Below are 24,403 nucleotides of genomic sequence, written 5' to 3'. Positions count from 1 at the left end.
TTGCTGGCTGATTTCATATATATATATCTCTTACTTTATTGAATTTTTTAAATACACAGAATTGTTATCCCATTGTACATTTGAGAAGATTGAGGCTAATATAATTGTGTGGTTTTTCTGAAACTTCACAGCAAATAAGTGTCAAGCCAAGAATCAACCTCAGGTTTTCTGACCCTGAGTCTGGTAGTCTTGTCCCTTTCCTACAGCTGCCACTTGATATGAGAACTTAAGGATTACCACACCAGCTTAGCCCCATGATACAATCAGTCCAGTGGCACTGTGAGATATTTTCTAAAATAATATAGTGGTTCTATAAAACTTTATGTAGTGTTGAGATACACTAGTTTTAATAGTTGATACTTTCTGTCTGCTTCCTGTTTTCTCAAACTATAAAATCTTTCTACCAGTCATTATTTATGCATTTCAATATGAGAAATGTAGCAAATATTCAATAGGATGCTGAATATTACTAAGTCTTTTAATAAAACCTTTGACAATTAGTTTTTTTAAGCTATTTTATTGTGGCAAAATATATATAACATAAAATATGCCATTTTAACAATTTTTAAGTGTACAATTCAGTGGCATTAATTACATTTACAGTGTTGTTCCACCATCACCACTATTTTCAAAACTTATCATCACCCCAAACAGAAACTCTGGTTTTTAAGTAATAACTCCCCATTCCCTTTCCCCTCCAGCCCATGGTAAGCTCTAATCTATTTTCTTTCTCTGTGAATTTGCCTAGTCTAGATATTTCATGTAAGTGAACTCATATAATATTTGTCCTTTTGTGTCTGGCTTATTTCACTTAGCATAATGTTTTCAATGTTTATCCATGTTATAGCACATATCAGAACTACATTCCTTTTTATGACTGAATAATATTCCATGTCACATTTTGTTTATCCATTCATCTGTTGATGGACTTAGGTTATTTTCACTTTTTGGCTATTGTGAATAAATCTGCAATGAACACTGGCATACAAGTATCTGTTGGAGTCCCTGTTTTCACGTCTTTAGGGTATACATCTAGGAGTGGAATTGCTATGTCATATGCTAATTCTCTGTTTAATTTTTTCAGGAAACAGCAAACTGTTTTCCACAGTGGTGGAACCATTTTACAATCCTTCCAGCAGTGTATGCTAGAAATTTCTCCACATTCTTGACAACACTTGTTATTATCTGTCTTTTTGAGTATTGCCATCCTAGTGTGTGTCTAGTATTATCTCATTATGGTTTTGATTTACATTTCCATAATGGCTAACAATGTTGAGCATCTTTTCATGTGCTTATTGGCCATTTATATACTGTCTTTGGAAAAATGTCTATTCAAGTCCTTTGCTCATTTTTATTTGGGTTATTTGTCTTTTTGTTGTTGAGCTATAGGAGTTCTTTACATATTCTGGATATTAAACTCCTATCAGATATATGTTTTGTAAATATTTTCTCCCATTCTGTAGGTTGTCTTTTCACTTTCTTGATAATATCCTTTGATGCACAAAAGTTTTCAATTTTAATGAAGTCCAATCTATCTAATTTTTCTTTTGTTGTTCCTGCTTTTGGTGTCATATCTAAGAATACACTGCCAAATCCAAGGTCATGAAAATTTACCCCTTATGTTTTCTTCTAACAGCTTTATGGTTTTAACTCTTATATTTAGGTTGTTGGTCCATTTTTAGTTAATTCTTGTATATGATAGTTTTTCACAGCTGTTAGAACAAGTATATCCTGGAGTGGTCTGTAGGGAACAGGCACAAAGAAATGCCTACCTTATCTTAAAATCACATTTTGATACAGACAGCGAGCAGCCCCAAAGCATGAACACAACTGTTCTAGGAACTAATCATAATTTCTCCCCTGTGTAAAAGAAGATACTTTAAGGAAATTAATGGCAAGTCAAACCCTTGGCATTAGAGAAATAATTCTTAGAAACTCACAATGGTTCTTTTGGGTCAGCTCTTGGCTATTATCCTTCCCCCAGGCTTTTTATCTACAAGGCTTAGGTCTGCTCCATATTTCCTCCTGTGTGAGCACAGGGAGTGTGCACACACATGGTCACGGGAGCAGTGATGATGCAGCAGACCCAGGGCAAAAGAGCAAGCGAATGCTTCCTTTAAAGGAATAGAAGGGGGCATGAGTGGAGCACAAACGCATATATGATAGGAAAAGGGCTTTCTGAAGCTAGCTGTGGGGCAAGATTAAATACCCTTGTGTAGCTCAGTTTTTTAAAAAAATCTTTACTGATAACTAACAGCTAGATTAGTGGTTCACAGCACTGATCAAATATTTAGAATCACCAGGTAAGCTTTTAAAAAATATCAAGGTGCAGGTGACATCCTAAAGATTCTGATGTAATTGATCTGTGTGGGATCCAGGCATTGGTATTTTTTAAAAGCTCCCTCGGTTATTCTAATGTGCAGCAAATATTTGCCCAGGAACGCAACAGTTGCACAACTTAGCCTTTGAGTCATTCGGAGGATTTTATTGCTAAGGATACTGTCACAGCAGACTTCACAAGAAGGTGACCTTTCACAGAGTGAAGTTTCAGGGTCCCCGAGTGTGTCTCCCCACCTACGGTTCCTTCCCTGCCTATTAATGGCTAAAATCCAATGGAGTCTCACTCCTTTGCCTTAACACTTCCCTTTATTTTTTTTAAAGGGAAATATTTCTGAGATTGCCTCATCTATTATCTACACCTTAGAATAAGTGGGTTTATCAGATCATTAGAAAAGCTGAAAATAGGAGGATTGATAGTTGAAAGGAATGGAGAGCTTAGTGGAGTGGTTCCCCTGATTAACAAAAAAACTACAGAAGGAAAATTGGGAGCTAGCAATGACAGACGTTACTCACTTCACAGTTCCAAATAAGTGTCAATATATTATGTCCCATTGAACTTTGATTCTTGTTTGTCAATTTCCTAGGACAAATTTTTTATTTATTTTTTGCTGAGGAAGATTCACCCTGAGCTAACATCTCTTCCGAATCTTCCTCTTTTTGCTTGAGGAAGATTTTCCCTGAGCTAACATCCATTGCCAATCTTCCTCTATTTTGTATGTGGGTCGCTGCCACAGCATGGCCACCAACAAGTGGTGCAGGTCCGCACCCAGGAACCGAACCTGTGGACCCGGGCTGCCAAAGTGGAGCTCACCGAGCTTAACCACTAGGCCACCTGGCCAGCCCCCTAGGATGAATTTTTATTGATTATTTCTAAGAAAAAAATCCTAGCTAGTTGACTAATTATCCACCTTTAAGAGTTTTAAAACTGAGATACCACCAGAAGTTAAGCATCTTTTTAAATGTCTCATAAGTTATTTTCTCCATGTTTGATGATATAAAAGAGGCTTGACTGGGGATTACCCCAGGAAGAGTGAGTCATCTAAGACAGTTGTCACAGCAGAGCTGCAGGAGGAAGAAATCTAAGATTGTGTATGTGTGTGTGTGTATTAGATTAACTCTTGTGCTTCTACTTACACATTTTTATTCAAGGATCTGGATTAAGTGCTAATGGATGCTTTGCACCATCTAGTTTAGGATTAGCCAATATTTGATTTCATGCACAACATAGTTCTTCCTTAAAAAATACACTGTCTTCTGTTTTTTAATTTATTCAAATTCTTAGCACTTCACTCATTCATCTAACTATGTTGGATATTGTTAATTCAATGGTGAAGGAAAACAAACACAATCTCTTCTCTTTTGGAGCTTACAGACTAGAGTGGGGACAAATATTAGTAAATCAATCAGGAAAATAACTCTAATTTACAATTGTGGTACATGTAATGAAGGAGAGTTACATATTTCTGTAAAAGTATATAACCAGAGGACCTGACTGAGGTGATCAGAAGGACGGGAAGCATTAAAAGTAGGGGGAACAGCATCTGCTAGGTCCTGTGGTGAGAGGGAATGGGACATATTTAAAAAGCTAAAGGAACTGTAGAGAACTAGAATGCAGGAGGTGAGAAGAAAGAAGTAGGCAAGGGTCATATTGTGTTAGAGTTTCTGGTTTTTATCCTCAGACCAATGAGAAATCCCTGAAGGGTTTTAACTCAAGAGGGACATAATCAGGACTGAGTTTTGAAAAGAATCACTCAGGCTGTGGTGCCAAGGATAGATTGGGAGAGGGCAAGCATGAGGAAGGTAAGAGCAATTAGGAAGCTAATTGCAGTGGTCCAGGCAAGAGAGGAGTAGGTTGGGCTAAGATGGTGGTGCAGAGACTGTGGGGCAGTGGGAATGGTGGACTCTGAGAAATGGGATGGCCAAATGGTAGCATTGAAGGTGTGATGGAGTGGGAGGGTGAGGAGACTCCCAGGTTTCAGGATTATAAAAATGTGTGACTGTGCTAGTCAATGTCAGTAAGAACATGGGAAAGGAGCAAGTTTAGGGGGAAGATCATGAATCCCATTTTCAAATTTTGAGCTGAAAATAACTTTGAGACAAAAAAGAATTTTATATTCAAAACTCATTTGAAATACAGTAGGATGTCCTTCATTCACAGTCATAATCAGAGATGCATTAAACTTGATCACATTTTGCAAATTAGTAGGTAAATAGACAATTTAAAATTAAAGATGCTGTACTTCATCTTGCTGCTTTGCTTTCTTTATTAATGACACCATTTTGAAGTGTGTTAGTAAATACGTCGTATTTTTAGAAACAATGAAGTCGTGGTAATGGGAGGCTGCACTCCCATAGTCAAGCTAGTAAATCTTGGCTGAGGCAAAGCAGGGGCGGGAAGGGAAGGGGCACGTGTGTGTGTGTGTGTGTGTGTGTGTGTGTGTGTGTGTTTTCTGGAAAGATTTATTGAGCTAACTGAACCAATGAGGTTCAGTGGTATTTATGAGTGGTTCCTTAGTGTGACTATCTGAACATAAGGTGAATTCGCATTAAATGATAAGACTTCCTAATAATTAGGATGTGTCATTCTTTGGAATTTGTAATTAGGGGAAAGAGGCAAAATGAAAGGAAATAGATTAAAGGATAGTTGTTATAAAATTAAAATCCTTTAAAGCCAATTCCATTTCTTTGTGAAGCAAACAAGGTGAAGGCGACCAGAAGAATTAAAAACGTACTTCCTCTCTTAGTCGGTAACTCAAGTTCAGGCTAGATCAAGGTTTCTGGTTTTTTCCTAAGAACTGTGGAAAACCCCTGAAACATTTAAACTAACGAGTGATATGATCAGGACTGAGTTATGAAAAGAATTACCTGGGCACTATTGACATTTTGGTCTGGATAATTCCTTGCTGTGGGGGACTCATATGTGCATTATAGAATGTTTAGCCATTTCCCTGGTCTCTACACATTAGATGCAAATAGCAACTCCCCCCACCTCCAGCTGTGACCAAAAGTGTCTCCAGACATTATCAAAATACCCCCCGAAAGGCAAAATGGCTCCGCTTGAGAACCACTGGACTAAATATAGAATGCCTGAGAATGGCCTTTGACAACCATTTCAGAGTCTATTGACTTTTATTTTGTTCCACAAATATTTGTTGGGGTCTTTCTTTAGTGTGATGTTCAAAAAGGAGTAACGCTTAACCTCTCTGCTTTTTAAGGCAGTCATGATGGTGGGGAAGGGGTGGGGGACTGACAAACTTGGAAATTAAAGAAAGATGGGGAAGGATGTCATGCCAAAGGAAGATGAGGAAGGATGCTCTATCAAGTGTAGGCTTCCACGCTAGCCTAGGATTATCTTGTAGCTGGGATTTTCTCAGTGGCAAGATCTTGAGATCTGACCTATCAATGATGACAGTTATCTGTGTTCATTGATGAGAGAATATTCCACATGGAACATCCTTTGCATAAAGTCTCTCCTGACTTCTCTGGAACTTCACCTCATCTGTTATGGCCTGTCTCTTCTGTCTACCTCTCCCCTGGCTCTATCTGGCCCTAATGTGCTAAATTTCACTGAGCTTTAAGGGGAAAAAGAAACAGCGTTTCTTCAACCTTGCCTGTCCTGCCTAGCAGTTACTGTTCCATTTCTCATCCCATAATGAGTAACCCTTGCCAGGCCACAGAGTCTCTCTGGAGTAACAATCACCTCTCACTGGCAAATTCACAGCTTTCTTTTTGAGTTCCATTTGGCATGGCTGCTCACCCTCCCCTTTCTTTCTCCTTCCTAGGTGTCCTTGGTCTGGCCTTGCTTCTCTTCCCACTGGGCTCATTTTTTCTTTTCTGGTTCTTCCCAGTGGACTTAGATGGCTGACTCTAAGTACTCAGTGAATTTAAATACCTGATGTGGTTTGATTCCCCAGTATTCCTCTCTCACTTAAACTAATGAAGTATATTTGTAAATAAAATTGAACTAAGCTGTTAATTGCCAACCACAGAATTTTTTTTAGATTAAATCCATCATTGTAAACTTTGCAGTGAGGCTGGCTCCTTTTTAAAAGGAGTACCATTTTCCATTGAGCAGAAGACGTTGTTCTGATACCCTGCATGACAAAACACATCTTTGCTTCTCTTCCTGCCTGATGCAAATACACACCAGGCATTGACTCACCCTGGAAGCTGGTCTTCTTTGTTTTACTTTCACATCTTGGGAGCAGCTCAAAGAAAAAATGTCATTTTTGTAAAGAATTTTCAAGGCTGATCCTCAGTATTTTGGGGAAATTTTTAAATCATTTAGAAAAACACGGAAATGAACACTTTGTTTTGACATTTTTTATAGTGCCTTTTGGTGAAAATCCCCAAAGACCCAAGGGATTGGAAGAACTGGACGTCTGCTCAAGATTTCTGTGTTGAAGAAGAGGGGACGTTGGTAGCCATTGAAAATGAGGTGGAGCAAGGTAGAGTACTCAATGTTCAACCAGGCAAAAATTACCATTTTTATTCAAGTATTTATTAAAATATTCCCCCCAAATACTAACGTTTTCAAATCAATATTTTATTTATTTATTATTTTTTTAAATATTTATTTATTTATTGTGTGTGTGTGTGTGTGTGTGTGAGCACGCACTCGCAAGGAAGATCAGCTCTGAGCTAACATCCATGCCAGTCCTCCTCTTTTTGCTGAGGAAGGGCCCTGGGCTAACATCCGTGCCCATCTTCCTCCCCTTTATATGGGACGCCGCCACAGCATGGCCTGACAAGCAGTGCATGGGTGTGCACCCAGGATCCGAACCTGGGCCGCCAGCAGCGGAGCGCACACACTTAACCGCTACGCCACGGGGCCACCCCCTCAAATCAATATTTTAAGTATTTTATTGCTGATGACACATAGATTTTCAGTTTGACCTATAAGCTTTAGATCATGACATCTATAAAAGTTAGTACACTGCGTTGCTTATAAACTGCTGATTTTTGGAGGCTTTTGTCTCACCAGTAGTAGTGGAAAGAATATGGACATATTTATGATCTGTATTACAAAATGGCTAAAATAATCTGAGGCATAGTCTATTATAATTGCATGGTATAATTTTTTAGACGCCTTTAGATTTACTCATACACTTTTATTTGATATTTAGGCAATTATATACTTTAGCAAATAAATCCTGTTTTGTTTAGAAAGGCATTGAATGAACACTAGAAATTGTTTTGTTAATGATATGTTGAAAGCCCAGGCTTAGCCAGCTAATTTCTGTCAATTTAAACTGAAACAGAAGTGAAAGAGACTGCGTTACCTTAATAAGGACAAAGTAACAAATTCCTACAATTGATTTGTAATTAAGTTTTGCAGTCATTTAAATAAAATCATAGCTATAAACAGAATTCAGTGATAGTCTGAATTATCAAAACCCAAATAGTTTATATGGTATTAAATTTGATAATGTATTCCTATTTTTCAGCTTTCATTACTATGAATCTCTTCGGCCAGACCACTAATGTGTGGATAGGATTACAAAATGATGATTATGAAAAATGGCTAAATGGAAAGCCTGTGGCATATTCTAACTGGTCTCCATTTGATAAAATAAATGTAAGTTTTTAGATTTATTTTTTACAAGTCATTTTAGCAAGAGATCCTATTAGAGACTAGTTTATGAAAGTTTCTTTTACTTATATTTTGTAGGCATAATTTTTATTAGTCAGTTATTAATATATTGATTTTTAATAATATAATTTCATATAATTTTCATGTGTTCCATAAATGTAATTACTTTACTCATCACAATAATTATTTATTTTGTAGGTTATGAAGTGATTTGTGAACAGGCTTATTAAATGCAAATAAAGGAATAATGGTGTTTGAATTTTTTAAATTATGTCCTTAATAAAAATGTCAGTTATAATAATGTTATATGTTACCATTTTTTTTGAAAACATGTATTCCTTTAAAGATTCCAAGTCATAACACCACCAAAGTTCAAAAACACATTCCCCTCTGTGCCCTGCTGTCAAGTAATCCTAATTTTCATTTCACTGGAAAATGGTATTTTGAAGACTGCGGAAAAGAAGGTTACGGGTTTGTTTGTGAAAAAATGCAAGGTAAGAAATATTTGCTTTTTTATTCTTTTCATTTCCGTGGTCCACTCTTCTCTTGCATGTTTGTTTCACACACTGTATAACTGACGGTTTCATAGCTAACAGTGCTAGGCACTTATTCTTTGAGCTTTACTTGTAAATGGTCATTTAATCTCTACTATCACAGGATTATAGCCTTTAGTGGGGTTCTAAGGACTGCAGAGACCCCTTGAGTGATGACCAAGTTTATGCATCCATTTTGGTCATATTAAAAGGCTTTATTGCTTTGTTCTGGGATTATGTGTCTGTTCAGGCAATAAAAAAGACATTGAGAAAATGTTGGGAAAAAGTCAAGGAAATAAACCAACTCAATACTTACGCCTTTCTTGGAACCCTAAAAATGGTCTCTGTGGCTAAATATGGCATGCAGCATGGTTCTCGATCTGATGATCAGAACCCCCAATGACTTCTGGAGTGAAATACCAAAGCGATCCTATTACAAGTAGCCAATGGTGTCCATGAACAGTGTGAATGCACTGTAAGTGACCTTGAGTAATAAAAATAAAAACAACAACAACAATAGCTCACATCTCGTGCTTTTACTAATTGCTCCGCTTCCCTGTACCATGGCAGCCTAGAAGGCCATAGTTTGCATCTGGAGCTGTGTGGAATTCTGGGCAGCCTATGTTTACTTGGAATACGAATGATACCACTTAGTGTTGCATACATGTGAACACTTTAATGATACTAAATATCAACCCATCCTCAGAAAAGTGGTTCCAGGGAAACCCCATTTCGTAGTTCACACTTATCACACAGTAGTGGTCAGGAACCGAAAGAAGACAGCAGATCAGTTATAGCAAGAGAATTTTGAGAAAAGCAGAGTCTCCTGGGGAAGGAAATAGTATCAATATAGCATGTACTTGCACACTCATGATGTGCCTGGCACCGTGTCTTGGCTTTATAAGCATTATGCCATAAAATCCTCACAACAATTCTATGAAGTAGGTAAAAGTCTCCCCATTTTACAGATGAGGAACTTGAGGCTTAGAAAAAATAAGTAATACACTCAAGTTCTCTCAGTTAAATCTGATGATTCTGTTCTATGACCTTGATGTTGACCTCTTGTTGAAATGTACTCTCAGACCACTTTCTCTATCATTATTGGGACTAACAATGTACATGCTCTTTTGGAAGTAGTATAGAGTAGTGGTGGTTGAGAGCATAGGTGCTGGAGTTCACACCACTCCTGGGTTCCCACCCCACCTCTGTAAATAAACTGTCAGTCAAGTTTCTTCTCTTCTCTGAAACTTGATTTCTGAATCTGTAAAATGGGATAATAGCTATCTCACAGATTCTATGTATATACAATGCTTAGCCAGTTCCCAGCGTATGTTTAACAAATGAGAGTTGTTTTCATAATTATTATTTCCAAGAAATATTATTCAACTACACAAATTCTTGTAGTCAACAATGAATACCCAAATTCTGCTCGTCGTCTTTACGTGCCACAGAAATATGTGTTTACATTGGGCTTTGAGCCTAAAGTCTCTTATCGGCCTGAAAGAATAAAGATATCAGAATAAAAAGAGAGACAAGGACAAAGTCAAGAACCCTAGTTGGGAACTTGGTTTCCAATGGATCTTTCTTTTTCATGGCAACGGGTGGCAAAATCATGTTGTTCAAATCACTTATGTTTTGAAACTTGAAGAAATCAATTACATAGAGAGAAATTCACATGTGTGAAAATACAGATGCATAACTTAGTGGGAAAAAAATAGTTAATTTGGTATTTGGGTCAGATATACAAAGAATTTCAGTAACTTTAATTTTAATAATTGTTATCATTTTTAAATAGCTACTTTGGTATTCTATTGGCTTTGTATAAATAACCTTAGGCTTCATACATAGGCTGGCAAACAGACTTCTGGCAAAGAATAAACAGATGATAAAAGTGTGGTCCATCACAATTTAGTTGGTAAATAGATTAATTTCACTTTGGCTTTACAATATGTACTACTGCTGTGTTGAGATAACAGTTTCAGGTAAAAGTCAAATTCCCACTTTGCCATATTTATTTGGGAGAGTGTGACAAAAGGAGGAGAGGGGAACAAGAACAAACATTTATTGAGTGCCTGCTATGTCCTAGGTAGTATAGTTAAGTGCCCCATGTATGTATCTCATTGAATTCTACCCACACCCCCTAAGGAAGGCCTTACTAATCTTACAGACCAGAAATTTGAGGTTTAGAGAGCAACTACTTTGCCCAAGTTTTCTCAGACATTTAGGGTCAGAACTAGGGTTGAGTCGGAGGTCTTCTCACCTATCCACACCTCACCATGCTCCTTTTCAAGCCCAAATGTAATAAAACCCGTATACGGAGAGAAATCCTGGCCCCTTTGGATCAGACAGTTCAGAAACTCTTACTTTGTTTTTGTGATTTAGGTTTTCAAATTTAGCCTATCCTAGTACATAATATAATACAGAGCAAAAAGGCAAATGCACATATTAAAGAGGAAACATCTATATGTAAAACACGGGCTTAGTTTTCACATGATCACAGCCGCTCATGAACAAGAAAGCACCAATGATCACATATGGGAAAACCTTGCCTCTTAATTTATAAATCTTGACTCTGCCAGGTGATACATTAATAGCAACTCTTTATAAGACCTGTGTGTGTTCCTAAGCATTTATTAGCTTAATTTTTAAACCTTTTTTTAAAATTTATAATGTAAACTTTAAACACAATAGCAACTATCATACAGTCTCAAAAGTTTAATAAAGTGTTGTATTTGAGAATATGCAGTCATTAAATTATGTTTGCAATGCAATATATGACTACATAAAATATGTCAATATTCTCTTAGTAAGCAGTAATTTCTCCCAGAGCAGCATATGTTAGGCCAAGTATAGCTAGTAGAAAGAAACCTGCCTAAGGAGATCACATTAGTTCCACCAAAAAATGGTCATTTTGACCAGAGACTGTCAAAAATGGGAAACTTTCTAGAAATTGTTCAATATATATTTATATTTTTTAAGAAACTCATTCATTAAATTTCTTAAGTATTCTAATTCTTTGGCATCACCTACGCTCTCAGGTAGTGTCCACATTTTGAAATAGTCAATTCTGGAAAGAAAAACTCTGATGTTAACAACAGCATGGATCATTGTGACAGTGATCCATGCTAAGCTTTGCCTCTCCCTTTCTCATCCAGATGCTACAAATGATTTTTGTTGTTCTTGTTCTAGATACTTCTGGACATGGTGTAAATACATCTGATATGTATCCAATCCCCAATACCTTAGAATATGGAAACAGAACTTACAAAATAATTAATGCAAATATGACTTGGTATACAGCGACAAAAACCTGCCTCATGCATGGAGCAGAACTGGTCAGCATTACAGACCAGTATCACCAGTCCTTCCTCACTGTTATCCTCAACCGGCTAGGACATGCCCACTGGATTGGACTGTTCACTGCAGACGTAGGTGTCCTCAAATCCCTTAGACAATCTTTGCATAATTAAGTTTCACATCTACCTCCTTAATGATATAGCCATTGAGATTAGCACAGAAAAAAAATTCCCAGAAATAATAGTAAATGTAACATCTAAGTAATGGGTTTATACAATAACTACTGGCCAACTTTATGAGCATCCTATGACTACAAAGTAAAGGTGTACACCTTCTTAGAGTAAACATTCACTTGCCTAATTTCTGGAAATTAATGCCCTTCTAAGGTTCTCTGAAAGTTTCTGAGAAATTTCAGGATACTGCCTCATGTGTGTGCTGGAACACATCCTAAACTCAGGCACCTGCATTTGGGTAATTTGTTGCATTTAAGGAATCCCAGAGAAAAATGAATCATGCTTCCTGGCTAGAAATTTAGTTACTAATTAATTCAGTCCCCCTTGGAATTTAACACGTGGGTTATTTTCCCACTCTAGGTACGTGGTTTGGAGAGTAAACATTTTTTTAGTTTCCTTTTTTTTTTTTTGTGAGGAGATCAGCCCTGTGCTAACATCTGCCAATCCTCCTCTTTTTTTTTGCCGAGGAAGATTGGCCCTAGGCTAACATCCGTGCCCATCTTCCTCCACTTTATATGGAACACTGCCAAGCATGGCTTGCCAAGCAGTGCGTCGGTACGCGCCCAGGATCCGAACCAGCGAACCCCCGGCCACCACAGCGGAGCGCATGCACTTAACCTCTTGCACCACCGGGCCAGCCCCTTGTTTTCTTTTTTTTAATAAAAGTATTACACACTCAGATTAGTGAAAAGTAAATCTATTCCATCCTGACCTCTAGTTCTACTCTCCAAGGTCAATCACTGTAAACAGTTTCTTGTGTGTTATTTAGAAATTTTCTGTGTATGCACATATATACACATGTAATGGATGAATATGTGTGTGTGTGTGTATATATATACATATTTTTTTTCCTGAGGAAGATTCGCCCTGAGCTAACATCTGTTGCCAATCTTCCTCCTTTTGCTTGAGGACGATTTGCCCTGAGCTAACATCCATGCCAGTCTTCCTCTGTTTTGTCTGCGGGCCGTCACCACAGCATGGCCGCCGAAGAGTGGTGTAGGTCCACGCCTGAGAACCAAACCTGGGCCACTGAAGCTGAGCGCACCGAACTTAACCACTAGACCACAGGGCCAGCCCCTGTATATTGTTTTTATTTATTTATTTATTTTTTTTTTAAAGATGCTGTATACATTTTTTTTTTTTTGAGGAAGATCAGCCCTGAGCTAACATCCATGTTAATCCTCCTCTTTTTGCCGAGGAAGACCGGCTCTGAGCTAACATCTATTGCCAATCCTCCTTCCCCCCCCGCCCAAAGCCCCAGTAGATAGTTGTATGTCATAGTTGCACATTCTTCTAGTTGCTGTATGTGGGACGTGGCCTCAGCATGTCCAGAGAAGCAGTGCGTCGGTGCGCGCCGGGGATGTGAACCCAGGCTGCCAGTAGCAGAGTGCGCGCACTTAACCACTAAGCCACGGGGCAAGCCCCTGTATGTTGTTTTTAAAATACAAATGAGATCATGCTATATATGGTTTCCTTAAACTTGCTTTTTTGTTTAATGTACCTTGTACAGCTTTCCATGTCAGCACATAAAAATCTAACACATTCTTTGGGACAGAAGCACATAAGGATAGACCACAATTTATTAAAGCATCCTCCTGTGAATGGACATACAGACATTCCCAATTTTTCACAATTACAAACAACGCACAACAAATGTCCTTGTACAAGTAGGATAAATTCCGAGAAGTGAAATTACTAAGTCCACTTTAAATTTTAACAAGTGGTGCCATATTGCCCTCCAAAAGTCTGCACCAATTTACCACAGTATATGATAATATCTAGTTTTTTCACATCTTTGTGAACACTGAATATGTCAAAATTTTAATCCTTGCCAGTGGGATAGGTGAAAGGATGGTATTTCATAGTTGTTCATTGTATTTTTGTATTACAGAATGTTTTAACTTTATGTAGTCAGTTTTGCTTTATGACCTCTGGATTTTGTATCAGACTTAGAAACATTTTCCTCACACCAAGAGTATAAAATATTTAGCCAGCTTTTCTTTAGCACTTTTATGTTTTTAATTTTATGTTTGAATCTTTGATCAATCTGAAATTTAGTTTGGTGTAAAGAACAAGATACTGATCCAACTGCACTCTGATTGCTTACTGGGAAGTTATGGTGGCAGGGAGCCAAGGATTCCCAAAAACCAAAAAAGATACTGCTCATGGCAGACTTTTTGTGAGGACATATTTGCAAGCTATTCTAGACCCCCTAAAATATAAATCTAGATGTGAAAAAATAAATCTATGTGTGAAGTGAGGGCTTCTCAGACAGCATTGAATGATGCCACCAGCAGTCTTGGCAAGGAAATGAGTGCTCAATTTCCCTCCACAGAATGGTCTTCATTTTGACTGGTCAGATGGCACCAAATCCTCCTTCACTTTTTGGAAAGACGACGAGTCATCCTTCCTGGGTGACTGTGTTTTTGCTGACACCAGTGGACGCTGGAGTAGCACAGCCTGTGAGTCATTTCTGCAAGGAGCCATTTGTCATGTGCCCACTGGTAGGTTCAATTCTGTTTGACTTAAGAAATATGTACTGTGCACCCACTGTATGCAAGGCACTGTGCTAAGCAGGAGCTATGAGGAAGAGCAGTGAGAAGTATCTGCTCTCAAGAAGCCTCTGGTCTGGTACATGATGTACAGACAAATAATTGTTATACAAAGCAGGGCTCCAAACTATATAAGAGAGGTAGCAAGTGTTGTGGGGCGAGAAAAAGAGTGCATCATATCCACTTGGGGAAAAGTAGACAGGCTTCTTGAAGGAAGTGACTGTGGAGACTGGCTTTGAAGAATGGGTGGAATGTAAACGGGACAATGATGGGACGTGGAGAGGCATTCTGAACAGAAAAGGTTGGGCAAAGACGTGGAAGGAAGAAAGGACTGGGCATGTACAAGGCAAAGCAAGTGTTGAGATTTTCCTGCATCGCAGGTTACAGGTAGGAAGAGATGGGAAATTAGGCTAGAAAGGTGAGTTAGGAACGTGTGTGGAAGACCTTGAATGCCAAACTGAGGATTTATGTTTAAGTCAAAGACTAATAGGATTCTAGAGTCATAATAATAATAATGATAATAATATTTATATTTATAGTATATATATTTATATTATATAATAATAATAACACCTCATTACACTTTAAGTTCACTGGGTCCAACCAGATGAACTTTATTTTAAAGATGAAACAAACTCAGAGCATTACATAGCTTCGTGAAGATCTCATAGATATCCGGCAACAGCACCAGGAGTAGAAGCCAAGTTTCCTGGCTCTCTGATGTGATATTTATCCCATTATACCACGTCCCCTTTCTCTTGATTGCTATGGTGTACACAAAGAGAGTTCCTTAACACTAGCTGGTTTCTTTTTAAATTTCTCATTTACTAAAAGTGCATGTATGTACTTACATTCTGGATACTGTCAGTCCACTAGCATACACATTATGTAACTTCAAGCCCAAACAGTTCAGTATTGGGCCTGGCCCTGTGGCCAAGTGGTTAAAGTTCCACACACTCTGCTTCAGCGGCCTGGGTTCAGGCATTCAGATCCCAGGCACAGACCTACTCCACTCACCAGCCATGCTGTGGTGGTGTCCCACGTACAAAGTAGAGGAGCACAGATGTTAGCTCAAGGCTAATCTTCCTCAAGCAAAAAAAACAAAAAAGTGAGGAGGATTGGCAGCGGATGTTAGGTCAGGGTGAATCTTCCTCAGCAAAAAAAAAAAAAAAAAAAGGAATTCACAATAAAAGTGTAAATGTTAGCCACATATATTGGAAAAGCTAATTCTGCTTCTAAAACACCATAAAAGTTAGTCTTCCCTTTTCAATAACACTGCATTTATTGAGTGCTTAAGAGGTTTCAGGCACTAGGTTATTTAAACTTCTCAAGTTGTAAAAAAGATGTTGTTATTAGCTCTCTTTTATAGATAAAGAAACCAAAGTGTAAGGAGGTTGGGTAACATACCCACAGCCATACACCCAGGATCTCACATGGGTGTGTCTGACTCTCATGCTTGCCCTCTGAAGCAAAGTCCACCTCAAACTTCCCTTAGTTACGTGTTGTTATGTTAGGTTATGTTATGATATTTTATTGAATGCATTATTTTCTCTCGTAGGTCTACTAGTAGGTAAGGAATTTTTAAATCTGTAATATTCAGCACTGCATGGAACACATTTTGTACATTTGGAAGTGCCATTCAGCTGCCGGTACTTCTGTGAATCACATCCCCCAGTTTTTCCAACCGTGAGGATACTAATTGTAAACATGAAAGACAGCCATCCTCACCCAGGCAGCACCCAAACTAAGCCCATGGAGTTATGCATTAATATACTCTGTTATGTGTAGGTAAAGATTATTTCTGCCAGAAACGCTATAAACTAGTCCTAGTTTTATAACCATTTACATTAAACCCACTCTTTCAGAGTATTACCGTGAAAATCTCATCACATATATTTATCTTGGTCTTTCATAGAATGTAATGCAATGTTTATCTCAATAAACGAACCCAGTCACCACCCTGAAATCATAACTGATTTTTGTTTACAGAAACAAGAGCATTTGGATACCCAGAGTTGTGCTCAGAAACATCTATCCCGTGGATAAAATTCAAAAGTAATTGCTACAGTTTTTCTACAGTCCTAGACAGTACAAGTTTTGAGACTGCTCATGAATTTTGCAAAAAGGAAGGTAATTCTTTTGTGATGGTGAAATGCTTTCAATGTGCTCCTTCTTGACATTTCAGTAAACAATGTGGTTTTCTTCATTTGTCTGATTATTTGGTGACTTTAGGAGCAACAAAAACCATTGGAAAAATAAATACTATTGAATTTGCTTGTTTGGGGAATGGCTGATATATGAAACTCAATGTCCAGTATAGAATTTGAAAACCTAAGGTGCTGTCTCAGAATGCTGTGTTTTCCCAAGAAAATGTTCCTTTTGAATGTGTTTGAATTATGAATTTTTAATGTTCCCTAAAATTAATATTCTACGCTTTAACTTCTAAAGTACAAGCTTGTATCTTTTAATAAATGTAGTTTTACTTTTAAATTTTTAATCAAAAATCACATATTTACAATGAAAATTTTCACTTTTAAATGCCTGAACTTTACAAATTATGGTATAGGAGACATTTTTTTAAATTGTATTTATGTGTAAACACAAATACTTGTTCATTTGCTGTTGGTCTCTTTTATAGGATCTAATCTTTTGACAATCAAGGACGAGGCTGAAAACTCATTTCTCCTAGAAGAGCTTTCTGCTTTTGTTTCTTCTGTCCACATGGTTTGGTTGAATGCTCGGTTTGATGGTGACAGTAAGTAATTTGGGTAGAGAAGAGGAGAGGGCATAAATAAATACACAGTGGTCAACGCTGATGAAAATGGCTTCTGCAAACCAGAACGCTCTCCTTGGATACACTTGCTGTGAAAAAATAGCATGAGTCCTAAAGCCGTTTCTTGCAAAGACAACATTGCTAACTCTTTTCTCTCTACCGTCTTGTCCTTTAAAATACTCCCACAGTACCAAAAGTGAAAACAAACAGTTTATCTTATATTTACCCTCACTTCATGAAGATGCTTAACTGGAACTTTGTAGTCACAGGGTAAGTCATAGACACCAAAACCATATTTACTTGAAACTACCCCAGGTTCCTAAATGTTATAAAAACACCATAGAGTAATGGAAGTGTTTCAGTGATAAATTGTGCTATTAGAATTGTTACTTGCTACTCATAAAAACCAGAGTTTGTAATCAAATAAGAGCATGGTAGTCTTTCCTTTATGTAAGTGATGGTTATTGAAAGTACATGTAAAGAAAATTATTTTAGAGCCAGCCCTGATGGCCTAGTGGTTAAAGTTCAGTACGCTCTGCTTTGGCGGCCCGGGTTCGGTTCCCAGGCATGGAACCACACCACTCATTTGTCAGTAGCTATGCTGTGGCGATGGCTCACATAGAAGAACTAGAAGGACTTACAACTAGAATATACAACCATGCACTGGGGCTTTGGGAGGGAAAAAAAAAGTGTAAAAAAAAAAAGAAAATTATTTTAATTGGTATAGAAAGCTTGTTAGAGTGTTGTACCAAAGTGGAGAAGGGTCCACCCTGGTGAGGAGGAGTATTTCCATCACCGATCTTGTTTAGAATTTCTAGCACATGGTGGCAATAAAAAGCTGACCGACTTTTAGTTTTTATCTAAATCCTTTTCAGATAATGCACCCTCTTATTGCCTATACATGGGTGGACTCTCCCACCACCCCCACCCCTTGGTACACCACTTGCTTGCTATTCAAAGAAACTCACTGTAAAATTCTTTCAGAAAGTGAGCCATTTTGTAATGATTTGGATGTTAGGTCCTATTGGATTTTTCTCTGTATTGATTAGTTTGGTTTATGAAATGAATTCTTTAAATTGATTATAATGATATGGAATATTTCAAAATTCAAACTGTTACATTAAGAAATATATCCTAAATGAACTAAATTAGAACAATATATCTAAAATAAATAGAGTTGTTCACAAGGCATCTTTACTAATACCTACCTTTTGTTGTTAAGTTCGTGACTGTACCTACTGAGTTGAATGCATTAAATAAGAAGAAAGTCTCATTAAATTTAGGGGCTGCTTTTTGTGGTTCATTCCAGTCTTAGTATGTTTGATAACCATGCACATAATTCATAATAAGTCAGCAATTTTTCCACAGATGAAACCATAAAGTGGTTTGATGGAACTCCCACAGACCAGTCAAACTGGGGCATTCGGAAGCCAGAGATGGACCACGTCCAACCGCATCTGTGTGTTGCCCTGAGGATCCCCGAAGGAGTGTGGCAGTTATCCCCATGCCAAGAAAAAAAAGGATTCATATGTAAAATGGAGGCAGGTGAGTAAAGTTAGAGTGTGATTCTTCATTTTGATTCTACTCCGATTAATGTTGACCCACCTCCTTAGCATTTAAAGGTTTTAAAATCCAAGTATTCAGAGAGGATTCAGATAGATTCTGACATTATCTTCTCGGTCTACATCAAAAGAGTCAAAGGACATTGCAGCTCCTTCTTTCTCTGATATGAAAAAAAAAAGCATTATAAATCAATTCAAGGACTATGACTTTCTTGTGTCACCCAGCTGTTAACCTAATGGGCAAAAAAGCAGCGTACCTCAAGCAAATAGAGCCAGAAATGTAAACCAGCTAGCCTCATTCTGGCCACTCCTACTTAGAATTTTTAAGGTTCATCTTTGGTCCCAGGAAATATAATCTAGGCCTAGGCATCTCTGTTATAAATAAGTAGATGTGATTCTCTGTTGCAAGCTATGTCATAAAAGTCACTATTTAGCTTCATCTTGAGCTACATACTTAGTTTGTAAGGACATTTTAGAAATCTAACCCAGAAAATTATAGTCAGTTGCAAACAATAGCAGGGATTTCTAAAATAGGCTGTTAATGAGATCATTGACGTAGCACAATGTTTATAATAATTGCAACAGTTCTAGATACTAGTATTATAAAGAAGGAGGGATTGGTGTGGCCTGGGCCACTGGAGAAGGCTTCAGAGAGAAGATGAGGCTTTGGAATCCCAAAGGATGAAGAGAACAGAGGAGGGAAGGCATTTCGGACAAAGTCCCAGCATGATTAAAGGCAGCAGTTGAGAATGGGCTTAGATTGGAGTGAAGGGCTCACATTGGGTGGCGATGGGAGTAAAATTGGGCAGTGATGTAGGATCCATTCACAGAGAGTGCTGTGAAGAGCTGAACCTCATGGTGAAGGAGGCAGGGACCTCCATGTGCTCTGTAGACAGCTGCAGTGGAGTCACACTTATCTGGATGTAAAGGGAGGCAATTTTAATTTGAGTGACAGAACTAGGGACAAAAAAGGAGGGTAGAAATGGGAAAAGAGAATGATCAGGCCTTGGTAACTGATGAGATACTGGGAATGAAGGAGCAAAAAATTGGTAGATGTGGCACCAATGTTTGAAGCCCCAGTAGTGTCAATATCAACTCTGTATGGAAAACAGGACTAAGCCTAATAAATAGTTTGCCCAAGTGATCACTAGTATTTAAGCATCAAGAACAAATCAGAAATACTCCGTGTCCGTATAGGACTTTAGAGCTTCCTATAACACGTAGGATACCTCTTTCGTACTTCACAGCAACTTTCCATGGCAGTCAAGCAGATAAGATATTCCCATTTTACAGATGAGAAAAGTAGTTGTCTAAACTGAGGCTACATGGAGGATTACACTCCAAATTTTCTGGCCATGGGCTCCTTCTACACCTGCTCACTGCCTCCCTTCTGAGAATAAATACTCTTTTAACAGTCTTTCTTTAAAAAGTATCTTCACACACACACACACACACTAATACATGTTTTAAATAATATTATGCAAAGTTATACAATTTTATTTTTAAGTTGCAAAAAAAGGTTTTTTAAAAAATATAGTCTGGGGCTGGCCTGGTGGCATAGTGGTTAAGTTCGCACGCTCCACTTTGACGGCCTGGCGTTGGCGGGCTCGGACCTGCACCTGCCCGCTGCTCATCAAGCCATGCTGTGGCCTCGTCCCACGTACAACATAGAGGAAGACTGGCACAGATGTTAGCTCAGGGCCAATCTTCCTCACACACACAGAAAAATATGGTTTTACTATTGGTAACAATGTTGATGTTTCTTTTAAGTCTGTAAGAGTGAATGGGCATAAGTAGTGCACCAAGGCACTTCCTCCTCCACTCACAAATCCTTTACTGATCTTCCTCTGGGTCATTCTCTACATATCCTCTGGATCTTTACCTAGATCAAAATAGCAGAGTTCAAATTTTGAGATAGAGTTTACTTGAAAGAGATACGTTTTTACAGTAGAAAATCCTCAAACAAGAGCCATCTAACTTTTTGAATGGTGGAGCCATTATTCATTTCCCAAGATTCTTGAGACCACAAAGGTAAGAAGGTGTTGATTTTAAAATCCTTGCATAGAAGCAGGGAGTTTATCATTGCTGGACAGACTCCATGTCAGATCCCAACCAAACTGAGTTCCTTGCGGACAGAGACTATGTTTTACTTATATTTTTATTGCAGCACGGTGCTGAAACTGGATGGGAGTTCTTCAGCTTAAAAAAAAAAGTAGCGTATGTGTTTGTGAGCACTAATAATGATTCCTATAAATCAGGGGCCAGCAAACTTTTCTTGTAAAGGGCCAGATAGTACATATTTTAGGCTTTGGGGGCCATGATGGTCTCTGTCACACTGCCATTGTCGGATGAAAGCAGCCATAGATAATACATAAATGAAGGAGCGTGGCTGAGCTCCAAGAAAACAGTAATTATAGAAACAGGCAAACAGATTTGATCCGTGGGCCATAGTTTGCTGAGCCCTGCTATAAGTAATGACATAATTTTGCTGAATTAAAAGGAAAATTTCATCTCAGTATTTTTTTTGTATTTGATTTTAGATATTCACACAGTAAAGGAACATCCAGGAAAAGGTAGGTTCGGAACAGTAGGGAAGATTTTGATTTTTCTTAGAAATAATAAAATAAGAAATAACTATGTGACAGTATCTATCTTACTTTATCGTCATTGAAGTTTTCCTTTTTTTCACCTTCTTTCAGGACCAAGTCACAGCATTGTACCTCTTGCAGTGGCACTGACACTGATAGTAATTCTGGCAATTTCCACACTTTCCTTCTGCATATACAAGCACAAGAGTCGTATCTTCAGGAGACTTGCAGGGTTTGAGAATACTTACTATCCTACAACCAACTTTAGTACAGTCCATTTAGAAGAGAATATTTTCATTTCTGATCTTGAGAAGAATGACCAATAATAATGAAGTCAGAGAAGGCCACAGCCATGAGGATAAGTAAAGAAGACCATAAGAGAGTCTCCTCTGTATTTTCCTTTCCAGACCAGATGCCATTATAATGTGAAATTGTGTCACTAGTTGAATTATTCTTAAAGTGATTACTGGTTTTGAACTGTAACCAAATCAGATGAGTGTTAATTTATTCATTTCCCCAAACTGTGATCTATTCTTAAAAAGGGGAAATTATACAAGTCTTATTATTCAGAAAACAGGAGCTATTAAAAGAAACTCCCTATTGAAGACTCTCAAACCAATGTGAATAATAGTTTTTGCATTAATGTTTCTACCAAAATTTGGGGGGAATTTTTAAACTAATCTGGTATCTATTAAGACATTTACTCACACTCACTCTTTAAAAGAGAGAAGGGGAGAGCAAAACAAATTTTAAAACCCTCCACTTGTATATGAGAGGCAAAAGAAAAGGCTTCTGAAAGGTTTCTTGTTTGTTTTTAATGCAATCTTTTAAATTCAATCAGTTTTAACTGATTTGGGTTAAATTCAATCAGTTTAACTGATTAGGTTTGGGAAATACTAATTTCTAAGCTTAAAACTCACAGGTTCTGGGCTCTAAACTAATATTTAGAGTGACATTCATTTTTATTAGTTCTCACTTATCAAACTAAAGGAGAAGAAAAATAATCTTTCTTTAAATAGTAAAGATCTTGGATAGCAGCACACTTTCATAAGCAACCACACAATGTGGCCTAAAATTTTCAATTATTAAATGATGACTAAGTTTGATAGTTAAAAACGTCTTGTAGATAAGCTTAAAGGAATTTATTGAGATCTTAATACTGTTAAAACTCATGGGCCTTATTTAAAACTAAAGGTATAAAATAATACGTAACACTCAACAACCAAAAGATATAAAATGTGACTTCAATTTAAATAGGAAAAATTGAAGATCTAAATTACAGTCCCATTACAACCAGACTAGACGATATGTTGGGAAGTACTAAATAAATTACTCTCCAGTAGTAATCTAAATACATGTGTTATATAAATGAGTTTATTTGGGGTGTTCTATTTAGTAAACTATGGTTTTGGGGAACCACATCCTTTTGTGTTGGACTAGTTAGTGGAGTCACTAGTTAGTGGAGTAAATAATGATTAAAAGCATGATTTTGTTGTTAATGCCATCAAGTTGATTCCAACTCCTAGCGATCCTGTGTACAGCAGAGTGGAACCCTTGCCCTGTCTTCCTGCGCCATCCTCTCACCGTCTAGCACTGTATCGGACAATGTTCTGCTGCTATTCATAGCGTTTTCGTGGCCAATTTTTTCAAAAGTGGGTGGCCAGGTCCTTCTTCCTAGTCTGTCTTAGTCTGGAAGCTCAACTGAAACCTGTTCACCATGGGTGACCCTGCTGGTATTTAAAATACCAGTGGCATAGCTTTCAGTATCACAGCAACACAGAGCCACCACCTGCCACAGTATGACAACCAGGTGGTGTGGTTCCCGAGAAACGAACTGGGCCGTGCCAGTGAGGGTGCTGAACCTTAACCACTAGACCACCAGGGCTGGCTTAAAAGCATGATACTGTCCATAAATTAAAAAGATTTGATCCTCCTTCATTAATTTCTTATAAGGAAACATGACTTCATGACCAGTATTCAAAAGTTACTCATTACATAAACATTTATTAAGTTCCTATTAAGAACCAAGTGCCATTGTAGGAACTGGGGTACTGGGGTAAGCAAGTCAGTGAGATCTGTTTTCATTGCACTTATTTTCTAATGAAGGAAAACTGACAGGAACCCAGTAAAGGAATGCAGAAGTAGAAAATATCAGGTGGTTAGGAAAATTAAGTAAGGTCCCACAACAGAGAGAAGCTGAGGGACTCTCAGGGCCTCCCCAGAGTGTGCATTTTAATTATTACAACCAGCTGCCTCAAAACTGGGGGCCACTAGTCACAAGGTGGAGCTCCGGGAGAAAGTGTGAATAAATTTCTAAGTGGAAAACCATCATCACTAGAAATAGAGTTTGAAGAGCATGCTCTAAGAAGGAAGGCCTTGTGGCCTGAAACATTAATACACCTTCCAAAAGCAGCTCTTTGCGACTGCTGTGTAGTTTATATGCTGGGACAATCAACTTCCGTGATTTTTTTTATTTTGGGGGACTTTATTTTTTAAGAGATATTATATTATGTGGCAGTTGTATATTTATGACTCAAAAGAATAATTGAGTTGAATTACGCAGATGGTATGAAAGCCCAATTTAACAATCTGTCAAGTGAAATTAAAGTTCTGTTCTTTTCAGTAGACTTGGTAAAAACTGCTAATCAATTATCCTTCCTGTCAAGGTATATTGAAGTGGAATAGTCACACATAACAATTTGACAAAATATGTCATTAATAAAGTGGTTTTTCAGAAAGAAACTGTACTTCTTGTCAATGCTCTGTACTTTGATATTTAATATTGAACCACATCTCTAGGGAATCTGTTTCCATGCACAGATCATGCACTCCTTCCCATTACTGAAATTTCAGAAATAGAAAGTACTGAAGTATTCTGTTTTATTCATATATGTGTACTTTTAAAAACTTTTTCCACATCTATTTTTAATCT

The 24,403-nt window shown here is 37.7% G+C and overlaps 1 protein-coding gene across 3 annotated transcripts in view; it reads left to right on the top strand.

The window, feature by feature from the left end:
* PLA2R1 (phospholipase A2 receptor 1) overlaps positions 1-24,199 on the top strand; it is a 112,874-nt gene extending 88,675 nt beyond the window's left edge. For 2 of the 3 annotated variants that reach the window (XM_087435282.1, XM_004428276.3), the window contains 10 exons: positions 6,671-6,788; positions 7,788-7,918; positions 8,280-8,427; positions 11,656-11,894; positions 14,332-14,500; positions 16,538-16,678; positions 17,187-17,303; positions 18,690-18,866; positions 21,424-21,456; positions 21,583-24,199. In XM_087435282.1, coding sequence (XP_087291408.1) covers positions 6,671-6,788; positions 7,788-7,918; positions 8,280-8,427; positions 11,656-11,894; positions 14,332-14,500; positions 16,538-16,678; positions 17,187-17,303; positions 18,690-18,866; positions 21,424-21,456; positions 21,583-21,797 — 1,488 coding nt within the window. In that variant the 3' untranslated portion in view covers positions 21,798-24,199. Of the gene's footprint in view, positions 1-6,670; positions 6,789-7,787; positions 7,919-8,279; positions 8,428-11,655; positions 11,895-14,331; positions 14,501-16,537; positions 16,679-17,186; positions 17,592-18,689; positions 18,867-21,423; positions 21,457-21,582 lie in introns of those variants that run through there. The other variant, XR_015553205.1, reaches the window with a different exon arrangement.
* The last annotated feature ends 204 nt before the right edge of the window (positions 24,200-24,403 follow it).

The sequence above is a fragment of the Ceratotherium simum genome, chromosome 9, assembly GCF_057802395.1.
Source record: "Ceratotherium simum simum isolate JZ-2026a chromosome 9, ASM5780239v1, whole genome shotgun sequence".
NCBI lineage: Eukaryota > Metazoa > Chordata > Mammalia > Perissodactyla > Rhinocerotidae > Ceratotherium > Ceratotherium simum.
The sequence above is the reverse complement of the archived record's forward strand: the minus strand, read 5'-3'. Positions and strand labels throughout refer to the sequence as shown.